This window comes from Lathyrus oleraceus, chromosome 6 (genome assembly GCF_024323335.1).
Source record: "Lathyrus oleraceus cultivar Zhongwan6 chromosome 6, CAAS_Psat_ZW6_1.0, whole genome shotgun sequence".
Classification (NCBI taxonomy): Eukaryota; Viridiplantae; Streptophyta; class Magnoliopsida; order Fabales; family Fabaceae; genus Lathyrus; species Lathyrus oleraceus.
Genome location: NC_066584.1, coordinates 430542911 through 430559890, shown reverse-complemented (window position 1 = coordinate 430559890; position 16980 = coordinate 430542911). Strand labels below are relative to the sequence as shown.

The 16980-nt window shown below is 33.6% G+C and overlaps 2 protein-coding genes across 3 annotated transcripts; both read left to right on the top strand.

The window, feature by feature from the left end:
• The first annotated feature begins 5319 nt into the window (after positions 1 to 5319).
• LOC127096087 (pectin acetylesterase 9) lies at positions 5320 to 9511 on the top strand. Its single transcript, XM_051034707.1, has 10 exons — positions 5320 to 5374; positions 7287 to 7366; positions 7838 to 7924; positions 8033 to 8157; positions 8243 to 8303; positions 8411 to 8467; positions 8549 to 8626; positions 8721 to 8826; positions 8949 to 9097; positions 9186 to 9511. The coding sequence occupies exons 1-10, from the start codon at positions 5320 to 5322 to the stop codon at positions 9207 to 9209; spliced, it is 822 nt and encodes a 273-aa protein (XP_050890664.1). The 3' UTR covers positions 9210 to 9511.
• A 3191-nt stretch (positions 9512 to 12702) lies between these two features.
• Positions 12703 to 16407, top strand: LOC127091830 (signal peptide peptidase-like 1). Of its 2 annotated transcripts, none has more exons than XM_051030541.1 (4): positions 12703 to 12932; positions 13451 to 14248; positions 14878 to 15078; positions 16142 to 16407. In XM_051030541.1, exons 2-4 carry the CDS (start codon positions 13451 to 13453, stop codon positions 16256 to 16258), a joined length of 1116 nt encoding a protein of 371 aa, XP_050886498.1. In that variant the 5' UTR covers positions 12703 to 12932; the 3' UTR covers positions 16259 to 16407. The 2 variants fall into 2 exon arrangements, with proteins under 2 accessions (XP_050886498.1, XP_050886497.1); XM_051030540.1 differs by having other exon boundaries at positions 12706 to 12932; positions 13316 to 14248.
• The last annotated feature ends 573 nt before the right edge of the window (positions 16408 to 16980 follow it).

Sequence of the window (16980 nt, the reverse complement as noted above, 5' to 3'; positions counted from 1 at the left end):
ATCATGTGGTTGAAAATTCCCTCTACCCAATTAATTAGAATTTATTGGGTCAAACGCCATATGGTACTACATCTTCTTTAATGACATAACTCTGATTTATGTTCCCATGAAAAAGAATCCTAGTTTGAATGTAGTGAAGGATCTTAACCTTTGGTTTTAAGTGAATGGATTTGAAATGGACTTTCCTTTTCTCCACAGGATTGATGACAATGTTGTTTGGGATTGTGGAGTGTTTGAAGTTTCTAAGTCCTATGGGCCTATCGAGACTATAGAAATTTCCTACATAAGATAGCTTAAGGATTCTTCCAAAGTGATCTTTATGGAGGGCTATCTCTACTCCCCTCACATATGTTATTAGTAAGGTTCCTAAAAGTTTTAGGTTTAGGTAGAATACTCTTACTAGATTTGGGAATGATCTATATGGTATATGGGTGAAGAAATCTTTTAGGGAGGCTTGATAGATTTGATGATATGGTTTGTGTCTTTTTAAGAGGTTTGTCTCCATGTACCAAGGTTAAATCACCTTCTTCCCTAGGGTTATCATCTTCTCTACTTGTTTCTTATTTATCAACCTAACAGCAAATACATCCATACTTGGTGTTTCTATGGGTTTTTGGCTTTAGGAGGCCATGATGATGCTTACATCAAGAGAACTTACAAGAAATATTCTAAAAGAGATGATTTTGAGATGCAAGAGATAATGAAAGGAGCATACTTTTTTATAGCATGCCATTTGATGATTTGACATTGTATTTGACGCAAGCAATAAATGGAGATTATGCTGATTGAAAATCAAGGAGAAATCATTCCAAATTTGGAGTGTCAATCGATTGGCTAATGGTTCTAACCATTTGGTTTATAAAATCTTTTAGGTTTTTGAGCGAACATCATTAATACTGGGATTTTATTGCCTTTGAGCACACATTTGGCTTGGATTTGATTAGAAAATATGCATGCCAATCCTTTCCAATCAATTGCCATAAAGTGCATATTGATTGGGCATTTGTTGGTCATCCTCCTTGGGGAATTTTGGGCCTTGTGCTGGATTTTATGTCTTTTTTGCACCCATGTTCAACTTATTTGTACCTCATTTCTATAAAGCACTAGGAGACTCATATTTTTTGGTTAGTAAAAATAATTTATTAAGATGAGAAAAATTAAATCCACTATTTTAAAGGATTAATCATATTTTTACGATCATTTCAACCTTAAAGGGGAATACCAGACATATCATGGTGTGTCCTTCTCTACACATTATTGGATGCAAGATTTGGAAAAAGTAATAAGATGAATATGTCAATTCCAACCGTATCCATTCAATTGATCACTGAGGATCATAAACTTTGATATATTCTCAAAACACTTGCTTTGATCACTATGATTGATATTTGACATCATCGTACAATGGATCAAAGAATTCATATTGTATACTTGGAAGTATACTATTTACTTTATACAACTCCATTAATAATTATTAAAGTTTTGAGCTGCCAAACATACTTGCAAAACACTAAAGTTTAACCTTTGGTACCCAAATCTTCTTGGGCCCAGGTGCATTAGTTCGAGAAGATCTAAGGTTGTTACCTTTAGATCTTTTCAGTTGGTCAAACAAAAAAGCTCTAAATGGCTAACTCTTTTACAGTTTGTTCACTTATAAACTCTACGATTATTTTTCTTATGATATATACCTTTACTAGGTTTTATATCATTTTTGAGTCCTAGTCCATTCTTGATTAAGGAAGATCTTTGACTCGATAGAATCAAGTCAAGCTTTTCTTTCCCTTGGGTAAACTCGTCTAAGGTTTCATGCAAATCATTGACTTCCTTTTTCATGGAGACACAGGTCTCACAAGTTTCTCTTAAGTTTCTAATTTTAGTTATTTTTATCTTGAGTGATTTATTACTTTCTTCATGAGATCTTAAATGCTCCTTAAGAACTAAGTTGCGTTCTCCAAATTTATCATTGTCATTAACCAACTCAGCATTCATTCTAAAAATTGTTTGTAAGATGGTTTAGTTACCTTAACATTATCTTCCTCATAGGATGCCTTTAAGAAGACTTCAACTTATTTGTTGGAAGAAGGTTCTTCTATGTTTCTCCCCGTGGTTGATGTCCATCCTCATTTTCTTCTTTCGAAGATTCCACTTGAGGATACTTAATCTTCATAGTTTCTTAAACATTAGGTTCCTTCATTCAATGTTGAATCTTTTGAAGATCGTTCAACTACTGAGTATGTTCTCTCGAAAGAGTTTGATGAGGAGTTTGATGAATTTGATGATTTAGTTTTTGGTTCTTCATCTTTGACTAATTGAACTAGTTCGTTCAATTTCTCTATGATTTCCTTCTTTCTTAATTTTTCCTAAAATTCATGAAGACTCGCATCTTTTGATTTAAGAGTTAGATTAAACTTCTAATTCTTAACTCTTAGACATTTCTTAGTGACAAACATTCCAATATAATTTATAATATTTCTAAATTTTAAAAAACATTTGAAGGTAACATCTTCATCTTCTTCGCCTCGTGTGTTCATCTCCTTTTAATGAATACTTAGAGAAAGTCCATATATCATCTCAAGAGTATCCCACATTTCCTTGGCAGTTTTGCAATGGTGAACATAGTAAATTATATTATCATCTAAAGACATTATTATAAAGCTTTTAGTTTTTAAATCTATTTCAAATTTTCTCTTTTCTTCTTTGGTCCAAAAGGGAATCAGGTTTATTTACTACTTGTTTATTTACTTGATAAGTAGGAATAAATGGACCACTGGTTATAGTTTCCCATCATTCATGATTAATACTTTGAATAAAGATTATAAACCTAGATTGCCAAATTCAAACCTAATACTATTAAAAGGTGGTTGTGTTTTTAGCAAAGATCCCATTAAAGATGCATTGAAAGTCATACTTAAATAGGAGTTAGGATTTGATGCCACTTGTTGGACATGTGATTCCAAACACAAGAGAGGGGTAAGTTGTGTGTTTCGTAGAAACTTGAGTTTAGAAAAATATTCGGAACAAAATCAGAGTTTGAAAACATCTATAGAAAATATCATGAATTAAGTAGTGGAAAATTAAAATGTGAAAATGTAAAGAATTTAAGGGAAAAAGAAGAACACCATAAATTATACAGGTTTAGTAAAAAATAACTTAGTCGTGTCCCCATGTTTTCATCTTGAGAGTATCTAACAAAATTAAGATCTTTGAGTAGGTTGAACTCTCAAACCTCTTTTATACAAGGAAATGAAGTTTGTGTCTTACTTCCATCCAAACAACAAAACAATGAGTGATGCGATGAGTCTTCCTTCCAAATGATGGATTGAAGCAGTTAGTCACCTTTCCACAAGAAACTTGGAGTGGTTAGCCTTCAAGATTCAAACGAAGATTTTATCACGGGCTGGTCTTGAACATGAGAGAGCTTTTAACACTGGGATGAGACTTGGTTTTATTGCGGGCTAACTAAGAACCTATGAGATTTTACCACCGGGGTGATCTTGAAATGAATCAAGCTTTTATGACGGGTTGACCTTTAACCAGAACTTGGTTTTATCATGGGCTAACCAATAACCTATGAGATTTTACCACCAGGCTGATCTCGAATCATTAAAAGCTTTTGAGTGGGCAGAGCTTTTGAACCTTAACAGAGACTTGGTCACATGATCCTCAAACCAAAGCTTTTTACGAGTTTAGCTTCGAATTCCAACAAATTATCCCTAAATGGATGAAATGTTCAACCAAGGTAAAAGTAAAACTTCATTGGTGAACTTACAAAACTACCCTTCTAGAATTATAACTTCCTCACTCACAAAACGACTTTCTCGAAAGCGCTACGAATAAACTTTTAGTAAGAGTTGATATCATTAAAGATTATGTGCTTTATATGCTTTTACCTAAACTTTTAACCACTCTAAGTTCTTTATGCTTGACTTTACTTGTTGTCATCAAAGATTAGGTGTCATCATTAAACACTAGTTGTTATCATTAAATGCGTATCTCCATTGAATCTTCCTAGAAGTAGCCTTCAAAACAAGGTTCCACATCTTCATAATAATTTTCCCTTTCTTGTAGTTGATCAAAAAGCTTCTTATGATGTTTTTCATTATGCTAAACATAAGAGACTTCACTATAATGCAAGTTTCAATAAATCAAAACAGACTTTTAATATTGTTCGCTTTGATGTTTGGGGACCTTTAGCTATAAAATCTTGTCATGATCATTCATATTTTTTAATTGTTGTCGATGAATTTAGCATATACACTTGGATCATTCTTATGAGAAGAAAATCTAAAACTAGATAAAATGTCATCAATTTTGTTAAGATGGTTGAAATTCAACATAGTTTTCATGTTAAAATCATTAGAAGTGACAATGGTCATGAATTCTTAATGCTATGATTTTATCCTTCCAAAGCCATTCTTAATCAAAAAATTTGTGTTGAATCCACCAACTAAATGGGAAGTGGAAAGAAATTATCAACACATTCTTAACATTACTAGAGCTCTTATTTTCCAAGCCAATGTCCCTAAATCATTTTGGTCATATGTTGTCAATCACACAGTATACATTATGAATAGAGTTACCATCCCCATTTTGAATAACAAACCACCTCATTATCTTATATTAAAGGAAGAAACTGACTTACATATTTTGAAAATCTTTGGTACCATCCACATTGCGTTCCCATAGAACCAAACTTGACCATAGAGGTAGGAAATGCATTTTCTTGGGATTCAAGCAAGGTGCCAAATGAGTGATTCTATTAGACATTAACAATAAATATATTTTAATTTCAAGGATTGTTATTATCATGATCATGTTTTTCCATATCAGCCAAATTGGAAATATCACACATACCCTAACAATAAAACTCAAACATATGAAATTTCACCATTTGCGCCTGATACTCCCAAATCAATGAATGACATTGATGACACACAACTTGAATCTTCACAAAATGACCCCACCTATAGAGAATGAGTTTTTAAAACCATACAACCTAATAACGAAGTCCCTTATTATGTCGACCAACAAACCAACCTCAACCAAGAAATTTCACAAAGACCTATTAGAACAAGGAACTCTCAGACACACACCTTAAGGATTATGTGTGCAATAATTCAAACATTCAATCCCAGTCATCATATTCAGGTATACCTTATCCAATTTCTTCTTTTCATTCCTTTAATTTTTTGTCACCTTGTCATAAATCCTTTTGTAACTCATTCACACTAGATTTTGAGCTACAAACTTATGAGGAAGCTTGCAAGGATGATAATTAGTTAAGGGATATAAAACCTGGAATATAGGAACTATCTATCAATGGCACTTGGAAATTGGTTGGTTTGTCACCAAACATTAAACCTATTAGAAGCAGGTGGGCTTATAAGATCACACATAAAGCTTATGGCTCAGTATAGAGTTACAAGTCAAAGTTGGTTACTAAAGGCTATAGTCAAATTGAAGGTCTGGATTTATTTGACACATTTCCACCTGTAGCCAAGTTGTCCATAATTAGAGTATTGCTTGCAGTGCCATCCATCATCAGCATTTACATCAGTTGGATGTAAATAATGCATTCTTACACGGTGACTTGGAAGAAGATGTATACATGAGTATTCCACAAGGCATTACATCCAGCAAACCAAACCAAGTTTGCAAACTTGTCAAGAGCCTTTATGTTGAAAAAAGATAGCAGAAAATGATATGAGAAGCTCACCTCTTTACTTCTCAAACATGGCTACACTCAATCAAATTCAGATTACTCAATGTTCACACTTTTGAAGGATGGCCACATCACAGTCCTACTGGTTTATGTTGATGGTGTTATTTTGGAAGGCACATCTATGTCTGAGTTTTATCACATCGAATAGATTATACGCACCACTTTCAAAATCAAAGACCTAAGAACCTTGAAATATTTCATTGGTCTTGAGGTGGCCCATTCAAATGAAGGAATTGTCTACTGAAGGACACTTGATTATTTGCATCCAAGCCTGTTGATACACCTTTAAATCCTTCAATAAGACTCCATCAAGATAAGTGCAAGCCTTTTGATGATGTTACTTCATGCAAAAGACTTGTTGGAAGATTATTGTATCTGAATAATACCAGACCAGAGATAACACATGCAACACAATAATTGAGCAAGTTCCTTCAAAATCCTAGCCAAGTACATTATCATGCAGTTTGTAAGGTCATCGAATACCTAAAAGGAAATCCTGACAAGGGTTTATTGTTTCCTAGATCATTAAATATGCAAATATTGTATTCTTATGCAGACCAGGCATGTTGTCTTGACTTTATGAAGTCTACATCAGGCTATTGCTTTTTCATAGGTTCATCTCTTGTATATTAGAAGGCAAAGAAGCAACAAACCATTGCTAGATCTTCACCTGAAGCAAAGTACAAAGCTTTTGGATCAGTAATTTGTCTTCTCTACATCTTAAGAGATCTACACATCTTATGTTGCAAACCATCCGTTCTTTATTGTGACAATCAAAGTGTCATGCTTTGAATCTTGTTTTTTATGAAAGGACAAAACATCTTAAGATTGATTGTCACTTTGTGAGAGAGGAAATTAAGCAAGGTGTTTTAAAGTTGTTACATATATCATCACAGGAACAATTGGTTGATTTTCTCACAAAACCCTCAGCCATAAGCAAGTTTCAAAGCTTCATTTTCAAGCTTGACATGTTAGACATCTACCATGTTTAAGATTGAGGGAGGATGTTGAAATATTGAAGATTAATTAGTTCATATTGCATAATGTAACTACTTTCCTGTTTTGGTTACTTTTCAAAAGTTAGTTAGATTAGTTTCCATATTGGAAAGTAGTTTGTTGGAGGTAGTTAACCAAGTTGAAGTTAGTTAGATTAATTGATAGATTTTTTTCATGTTATTTATACATTGCTCTTGTATCATTTGATGGTTATGCACAACAATGATATATATACTTCAATCAATCATTTTTCTTCTTCTTCCTTAAATTTCTAAAGTTTCAATTTTTCTTTCCTGAAGTTTTAACTTCTTAATAATTATTGTTATTAAAAAATATATTTTTATTTTATTGAACAAATCTGTTATATTAATTAGATAAATTTAAAAGATAAATTTTTGTTTATAATAATTTATACAATATTGTTACTTCTCCAACATATCACTCACTTTAAAAACACAATTCTTAAAAATCTTGATGTGGTTATAAAATTTAATAAATTATATTCACTCTTTGATAAGAGTTTGCTCTTTATCTTTTTAATTAAATTTGTGCATCTGTGCTGTACCAGACTTTTACAATTGGAACCGGGTGAAACTGAGATACTGTGATGGAGCTTCATTTACTGGAAACCGAATCTTCAAAAATGAGGTAATTTTTTTAGTCCATCTCTAACTTAATCAAATCTTGAAAATGTAATATATTTAGTCACATTTAACATAACCTTTCTTTTACAAAAGCTGAAGTTCTAGTTTGTTTTTTAGTTTAGTTCTATTTTGCAAGAAAAATATAATTGTTTTTTAGTGTATGTTTAGATGAGTGGTATGTGATCATATTTTATTTTGATATAAATTGGTACCTTCTGCATGCAATTGCAAAGACTAATCCTCAAGTCGAGGAAGACTATAATAGACGATTATAATAGGCGACAAAGCTCTCCCTCAAGAGATTTAACACCTTTGCGTGCCCTGAGTTGGATTCAAACTCTAGAAGAGACATATGTCATCTTAACCAAATGCTTTTAGGTGTATATGGTGTATATGATAATATTAAGTGAAACTGAAATGAAATAGGGCAACATAAAATTTCAATTATATTTTACTGAATTGTGATGAAAACCAGACAACAACGCTTTACTTCAAAGGGCAAAAGATTTGGGAAGCCATTATTGAGGATCTTCTACCAAAAGGTTTAGGAAAAGCATACAAGGTATAGTTACTCTTTCATCAAAAGTTTAGGTTCATTTCATTGATTATATTATGTTTTATGATTCGAATGAAGTTCATAGTACCTACTATGGTTATGAATGTTGTATAGGCATTGCTTTCTGGCTGTTCAGCAGGAGGTTTAGCCACCTTTCACCATTGTGACAACTTCACTAAGTATTTGCCAACAAATGCTTCTGTTAAATGCTTGAGTGATGCAGGTTTTTTCCTCGATGAGTATGTTCGTTTAATTTACTCTATCTTTCACTCATTTCAGCAATATCTCAATTTTAACATTACTTTTTACACCTTTTTTTTTCAGAAGAGATGTCAGTTTGAATCACACTATGAGGTACTTTTTCAAAAGTCTAGTTACATTGCAGGTAATTATCAACATATTATTACCTATATTGAATTTTCAAGTTGCATAACAGAAACAAAATTGCTTAACAGTAAACAAACTTACTTGACAACTTTTTGTTTACACCAGGGAATAGAGCAGAACCTTAATGAAAACTGCACGAGTGCGCTTTCGGATCCAGACTTGGTATGTTTTCTTATGATCTGACACCATTGTCTCAGGAAGATTTTACAAGATTCTGATATAGTCGTTTTTTTTTTCATGCAGTGCTTCTTTCCGCAATATGCGTTGAAATATATATCAACGCCGTATTTTATCTTGAACTCTGCCTATGATGTATTCCAAGTAATAGTTTTTGATGCTTAACTTTCTATGTTGCACATTCAACTAAACTCATGGTTGCTGAACTATGAAATTAATAGACTTAAAATTTCAACAGTTTCATCATATATTGGCGCCACCTTCAGCTGATCCCCTCGGGTACTGGAGTCACTGCAGGGTGAACAAATCGGCATGCACACCAGCCCAAATTAATACATTGCAAGGTTCCTCTTTCAACTTTTCTGCCATCAATTTCACATTTTTCAGTGTTTGTAAACATGTTCAAATTCCATCCTTCTAGCGGTAAATAGAACTGACTTTTCTTAATCCAATGCACTCTGCTCAGGTTTTAGGCTCAGCATGCTAGCAGCTTTGAAACCGTTCTACTTTTATTCGAAAAGAGGGGGAATGTTCATAAATTCATGTTTTGCTCATTGCCAAAGTGAATCGCAAGAAACATGGTTTGGAGACGATTCTCCTAGAATAAACAAAAAGGTAGCAATCTCTTTGACAACTTAGACATGATGATAATCTTATCTGGTTCATTGTATGTAATCAGACTAAACTGCTCTACCTTTTACAGACTATTCCCAGAAGCAGTTGGTGACTGGTATTTTAGTAGAAACAGAAGCAAGCAAATAGACTGTCCGTATCCGTGTGATAAAACTTGTCGTAACTTAATACCATAAGCTCAGGTAATGAGTTATATATAGAGAGAGAATGCTAGGACGATAGAAAAATCATGATAAAGAAATGAGAAAGAGAAATTGTGATTGGAATGATACTTTTTAATGGTGTTATAGTTAAATATGAGAAATTGTTGTCGGGGTTTTCTGTTTTGGGAAGAAAATGGAGCTAGTAGTTTAGCGGTTCCTTTCTATAAATGATTAGATAATGCTTCTAGATGGTATGAGGGAAACATTTTTCTTATAGTATTTCAAACATTCTCGAATGTTTTAGAGTTTTTATGCAGAAATATTCAAGATAATTTAGCCTATACTCGAGTTTGCACAAGACAGATGAAAACACGAATATAAGGAATTTTTCTGAAGAGAATATGTGTTTTGTGATGTGATTTCTGAATTCGGAATGATTTATTTATATGTCATGTCTGTATTGTTTCAAAAGATTGCGACCCTTTTATGAAACAACATCCTTTCAACAACACTTTTACCAAAAGTAGTGTTGTTTCGCCTACAACATCATTTTCCAAGAGTTGCATGTCATCATTCAGCAACACTTCAAAAAGTGTTGTCTATTTTCGAATTCAAAATTCAAACTTAAGCAACGATAAAAAAATAAGAGCACTAGAAGGTCGATCGTTGGATGCCGGAACATCATTGGCGCTGCCGTGAGTAGCCCAAATGCTCTGATGCATCGTACACAAGTGTCATCTACAAGTCACCACTAGCGCCTCTACGCCCACACCCTCAGACCCGATCACAGAGTCGAAGTCGGTGTCATCGATGAAAGAGACAAGTGACATAATGCTTGAGACCACCATACTAGTCCATGTGACTTTATTCTCTTTTGTCCTTTTCTTGAGTTAATGAACATAACTCTTTATAAAGATTTTTAATGTGAGCGTCACTTTCATTTTTCTTGTCATTTTGGAACATACCCATGGATATTTATTGTTCATAAATTACAATAATCCTTCAATTGTTCTAATAATGACAATACCAAATCGAGAAAAGAGAAAACAAAGAATGTTAATGCAATTAAGTATCTTTCGATTTGAACTTAACCTTAATAAAGATAACTCAAAGTCTAATCGGAATGTTAGGTAACAATGTTTTAAACTGTTATCCCTTGTGATTATACTGTCATTATCTTACACACACTCTTTAATGGTTCTTCGCCTACATCTCTCGCCTGACATTATTTATGGTCGTGTGTTTTTCCTGTTTTCGTGATTTTTTCATGAGAGAAATTTCAACTCTCACTTTGAGACGACACTATCTCGAAATTCACATAGGTGAAGTTCATATTGTATCTATTTTCTTGAGATACTTATCCTCGATAAAGAATTTCATTAAGAGTTTTGAAAAAACTCAACCCTTAATATGTCACATCCCGATATTATTTGTCTGAATTTATTAAAGTTATTTAATTTCGTCTCACCCATTCTTAATTGATTCGCCTTAGATAATCACCGTAACAATTAGAAACGATAGATTGATAGTTAGGTCTTTGTAGGATCGATATCTTTTAAAACTACGTGATAGACTCTACACTTGCAGTTAGTTATTCCGATAGACTCATAATCTCGCGAACATCGTACAAAGAGCTTTCGAAATACTAGGTGACACTTAAGCATTATGCTCTAGGGACTATTGTCAATTTGGAAACGTTGCCGCCATATACCCCAGACGAGACTTATGTTAGTGGAAATGACATATTCCACCGACTCTTCTAGGCGTATGAACCATGCATCAAAGGTTTTACTTTCTGTAAATCTATTATAAAAATTGATGAAACGTGGTGGTACGAGAAATATAAAGGAACGATACTCATGACAATGTCATAAGATGGAAACAACAATACTTTTCCATCCGCTTTTGCACTGATGGTTTAGTGTTTAACCGTACTAAATGTTGGTTCAGTGTTGCTGAGTCAATGGATCACAATGAAGGCAGACCGAGGGGACACTATCGAGTGAAACTAGATAGAGGTTGGTGTGAATGCGGAAAGTTCCAAGCCTTTCGTATGCCCTGCTCCTATGTCATAGCGACATGTTCAAAGGTTCAACAAGATTCTTCCAACTTACTATCCGCCGTTTACAAAATCATAAACCTATGCAATGTTTACAACATTAGCTTTTATGTGGTAGCAAAAGAGGATTATTGGTCTGCATATCAAGGGAACATACTCTGACACAATGAAATAATGCGAATAAAGAAAAATGATCGCCCAAATAACACTCGTATTCGAACCAAAATGGATACGACGAACAAAATGGTGAGACTATGTAGTTCATGTCGTCATCCCGAACATAATGGTACAAACTGCCCCAGTGTTGGACCAAACACAACAACATAATTTTAAATGTAAACCTTTTGCTTTATATTAAAAATAACTTTCATTTCATAAATATCATGAGATTCAAATACAATAACTTAAAAACAACAACTAAACAATAATTTAAACAACAATTAAACTACAACACAAACAACTACAACAATTAAACAACATCACAAACAAATACAACAACTAAATAACATAATTATGCGATTACAACCATCAAAACAATTTTGTGAGAGATATACATCATCATGTGAACATCTCTGTCAGTTTTAACATTCATCCAGAAACGAACTTCTCCATTTTAGTTGAACGTGGTATAAAGCCTTTGAATTCTTCTACTCTTTTCATCTCTGCAATGTCTTTATCTAACCAACAGATCAAAGTCCTGTTAAGATGTTCGAACTTCTCTATATTCCATAGTCGGATCTTCATCGGAGGCTTAGTGCCGAATAAATTAAATCAACATTTCTCTTGTGAATATAAGGACACATATATGAAGATATTTTGAAGAAAAATTGAAGGAGATTGAAGAAAAATGGAAGAAGATTGGAAGAAGATGCGTGAAAAACAATGGTAGGTAATGTTGTATTTATAGGTGCGAAAACAAAAGCAGTAGCCACATGGAATAATGCATGCACTATGTATGCATGCATGCACCACATGCAATGACGTCACAGTTCAACATCCCAAAATATGCGGCACATACAATGGCGCCGCCGTTCAATATTTCAAAGCATGCGTCAATTGCATTGGCTTGAACTGCATGCGGGAGTCACTAAGCATGACGTCTTAGTTCAATTGTCTAAAGGATGCGCAATTTGATATGACGTCTGTTTTACTCATATAATTTTTTTTATTTAAAAAATAATTATATTAATAATTTTTTTAAAAAAATATATTATTTTGGTATTTTTTTGAAAATAGTAGTTATTTAAAAAAGATTTCATTTCATAATATAAATAAGGTATTTTATAAAGTAACATAATAAAAGGAAATTACGGTATGATTTAATTGATGCGTAGATAGAAACGTTTAATAAGTTGTTCTTAACAGCAATATATTAATATTTTTTTTTGTCTAATCACACCGCCCTTCATAGACACAGGAGGAGGCGAGTTTGTTACAACAAAATAATACGTATAAGAGAGAGAACCAAAAAGGGAAACTTTTGGAAAGAAAGTAAAGTCGAGGGTGCGAAAATGAAAATGGGTATATAACATTCACTTCACTCTCAGCAAAAAGGGTGTTATCATTCTCCATTTCATCACAGAGAGGTTTCTCAAACCACTTTGAACAGTCCAAGGTTAGTCTTTCCCCAAAACCCTAATCTCCCACTTTCACTCTCTTCCGTTTTTCAGATCACACTTTAATCTCCCTGTTTAATTTTGATCGTTTCTTGTTAAATCTTTTACTCGGCGATTCGAAATGTTTAGTGCGCGTTATTTATTTGTTTAATCCATGTACGTGTTGATTGATTAGAGTTTTTGCTTACATTATTCGGTTTAATTGCTCCGTAGAAAGAAAAATTAGATCATCAATTTAGGTTAAATGAAACTATAATTTCAATTTTTTCTGTTGATTTCGTTTGCATCAAATAGTCCAGGATTCAGAAAGATGTTCAATTGGTTAAACAAAATTATGATTTCAATTTTTATATATTTTACAAGCTTGATTTTCTATATGCAGGTTGCATTGTTTTAACTGTTGAGGTTTTTACCTTGCAAAAGAAAAATTAAAAACTGTGCAGCTTTGGTTGCAAAGTTATCTGTGCTTGGTTTTTACCTTACATTGCATGAAAGTTTGATTTAAAGATAATTGTAGATGGAATCCCTTTGGAGACTTGTGTATTTGCTAGAGCCTGCGCCGGTTACGCTTATCACAACTGCTGTAGCTGTGACATTTGGATCTGCTTTTCGAGCATTAAATTATGGGAAAGAAATGGAGCGGAATCGGGATATGTCGGAAGCATCCATTACATTGGATAGGTCTCAAGCATTGATGATCCCGGTTATGAGTTCTTGTAGCTTGCTTCTGATGTTCTACTTGTTCACAACAGTCTCGCAGCTTCTCACGATATTCACTTCCATTGCTGCTGCGACGTCCCTTTTCTTCTGCCTTTCTCCTCATGCTGCCTATCTGAAGTCGCAGTTTGGTTTGGCTGATCCTTTTGTTTCACGCTGTTGCGCTAAATCTTTTACACGGATCCAAGTATTGCTATTGTTTACATGCACTTTTACTGTGGCTGCTTGGCTTGTTTCTGGTCATTGGATACTGAACAATTTGTTAGGCATATCTATATGCATCGCATTTGTAAGCCATGTGCGTCTTCCAAACATCAAGATTTGTGCTATGCTCCTCCTTTGTCTATTTGTATATGATATTTTCTGGGTTTTCTACTCTGAAAGATTTTTCGGGGCAAATGTTATGGTATCAGTGGCAACGCAGCAAGCATCAAATCCTATGCACACAGTTGCTAGTAGTTTAAGTCTTCCGGGGTTGCAACTAATAACAAAGAAATTGGAGTTACCTGTGAAGATTATCTTTCCAAGAAATTTGTTGGGCCGTGTTATTCCAGGAACGAGTGCATCAGAATTCATGATGCTTGGTTTAGGGGACATGGTATCTCATTCTTACCCTCTGAGATTTATTACTATATCTGTCTATGTGTCAACTATTTCTAAAACTTAGATTATACTTTTATTGCTTACAATCCATGTAATAGTATGTTGCATTGCATTTACTGATGTGTACGTTTCTTTCTAAGCGATGTTTTGTTAAGTACCATGCAGGTTGTGTAGATTGTCACTTATTTTGATTTTTTGAGTGCCTTCATGAGAAATATTCTGTAATATATCATGCAAGAACAGTGTTAAAAGAATATGAAAAAGAAGAGATTGTCGTTGTTCACTATACTGAAGTTTTACTGTAACCTCCTCACCTTCTCCTATTTTCGGACTTTTTATGCATTCAATAGGTTGAACAGGGTGTATTCTGTCAAATTGGTTGGATTTGAGTGAAATTTCTCCTTTGAGTTGTGCAATAGTTAAATAGGGCATATTGTGATCAAAGTGTTCTGTGTGTGGAAGTGTGTCACATGCATTTGCGTACACACTATCAAATACCGAATTCAAAATACCATTACAGCTCTGTGTCGACCTAAGCTTATCCAGAATTCATAAAACTTTGATAGTCTTGGTTCGTCTACACTTATGTATTTGGTGTTAATGACTTTTGCTTATCTCTTGTAGGCTATCCCAGGTATGCTCCTGGCTTTGGTCCTCTGCTTTGATTATCGCAAGAGCAGGGATACAATAAAACTCAGTGAGTTACACTCTTCAAAGGGGCACAAATACATATGGTATGCGCTGCCTGGATATGCCATTGGTCTGGTTACTGCTTTGGCAGCTGGTATCTTGACTCACTCACCTCAACCAGCACTCCTCTATCTGGTAATTATGTTTTTTCAATTTTTTATCATCGGATAAGTGTTATTGGCAACTCTACTAACCAATACTGGTTAATAATTCATTCTATAGCTTTTGTTAGTAGTCTCAATTATCATATTTTGTGTATTACTTTGAGAAAAGTTTAGTTTATAGAACAGGTTAATGAAAGTAGTCACAATTATTTCTTAATCTATATAACTTTTTACTATTTACTTCTCTTTCTCACTATCTATTCATGCTGAAATACTGCATTATAGTCTAAAGTACATTATTTTGTAGGAATGAATAAGTCTAAATTTACTATTTTTGTTGTATGAGGACTGGAGATTCATTCATCCATTCATTATCTATGTGAATCTGTTTCTTCCATTCTCTTTCAATAGTAGCATATATTGCTATGATGTTGAGGCCTTGTGCAAACTCCTGATCCTCTTGTTGTAAAAATGGACGCGAATGTGGTGTTTGCCAAACTTTGGATTGGAGCAATAAATTGAAATTGTTGGAACATTTTTTTACTAACAGATTCTGTATTAGTAGGGAGAGGTTCTTTGATATATGTGTATTGACTGACTGTCGAGTCTGTACACTGCTGAAGCACTGCCATTTGATACATACAATTTGTTTGTCAAAATCTGTTTACTTGGAGTCTTGGACCCAAATTAGATATATTGTCAAAACAATTGTCCCCAGTGGATAAACTACATATAAAATTACATACTTCATATTTATCTATACCCAAATGTCTATAGTTATTTGTTTGGTTGAGTTTCAAAATTCAAATGCAACTTTACACAATTGAGTCTCATGATTGTCAAATTGAGCTGTGTTTTCAAGAGTCAAGAATATTTTTCATTTACTTGTCCACCTTATGCAATATCCTGTATTAATATTAATAAAATATATGGAGGAATTCCCATTTTGCATCCTATATTAAGTTTGTATAAATTTTTAATTTTGCAAATCATTGTACAGGTAGCTTCGGAAATTTTAATTTCTAGTGTGGGGCCTCCAAAACCCAACTGTTTGGTTTCTCCCTTAACAAAGTTCTCTGTCTTTGTCTGTGCAGGTGCCTTCTACTTTGGGACCTGTAGTTGTGATCTCTTGGATGAAGAATGAGTTACTCGAGTTCTGGGAAGGAAACATTCCAAAGCTCAATGATAAGAACCGCGGAGTCGAAGTTTAGCATGTTAACTGGTAGTTTATAGCCAAAAAGAAAGTTGTAAATTCACTTGAGAATCTTAACTGATGCGACTCACCGTGAAAATTGACATTTTGTTATGTCTTGATGTCTTTATTCATACACCATAAAATAAAAGGAAATAAGTTACATCACTGCACTGCATTGGAAAAGATAAAATCGAAGTCTTATTTTTCAAATGAATTATTGGTTTAATATTCCCATATCTATTGGTCGGTGTTTCTCTTGATTTTAAAAACGATCAATTTATTTTTGGCCAAAAAATTTATCCTTCGTAGTCAGTAGGATGTTGTTGTCACGTAAATTACATGTTATAAATCTAGACTTGTTTTTTTGGAATCACTAGAATTCTATTTTGCAATTCTTCTTCTGAGTTACTAATTAGGGTTCATACTATTTTTTCTTCAATCTCATCAAACAAATTAGGATTCATAGTATGAAATAGGTTCATTTCATTTTGAGGACGAAGAAAACGAATGACGTCCGTAAATTCGTTCACGTTTTCAAAAGTTTATGGTAATGATGGAGAAGACATTAACTTTTTTTTAAATTGAGGATTTAATCATCTTTTCCGAAGAAGCAACAGAGTCTTAGTTGCCGATGTGGAAACTTGGCCATGCTTAAACAATCAAGAATTTTGGCAATGTTTGGTATTATGTTGAAGTGAAAGATGATAAGTTATCATGAAGAAAAAAGTGGTTGGAAAT

Excerpts from the sequence above, each read along its gene's own strand:
- LOC127091830 (XM_051030541.1), top strand. The coding sequence starts at position 13,451 with ATGGAATCCCTTTGGAGACTTGTGTATTTGCTAGAGCCTGCGCCGGTT. Across the intron at positions 14,249-14,877 it reads TGCTTGGTTTAGGGGACATG|GCTATCCCAGGTATGCTCCT; the intron begins GTATCTCATTCT and ends TATCTCTTGTAG. Across the intron at positions 15,079-16,141 it reads AACCAGCACTCCTCTATCTG|GTGCCTTCTACTTTGGGACC; the intron begins GTAATTATGTTT and ends TTGTCTGTGCAG.
- LOC127096087 (XM_051034707.1), top strand. The coding sequence starts at position 5,320 with ATGGCACTTGGAAATTGGTTGGTTTGTCACCAAACATTAAACCTATTA. Across the intron at positions 8,158-8,242 it reads GCAGGTTTTTTCCTCGATGA|AAGAGATGTCAGTTTGAATC; the intron begins GTATGTTCGTTT and ends TTTTTTTTTCAG. Across the intron at positions 8,304-8,410 it reads AAAGTCTAGTTACATTGCAG|GGAATAGAGCAGAACCTTAA; the intron begins GTAATTATCAAC and ends TGTTTACACCAG.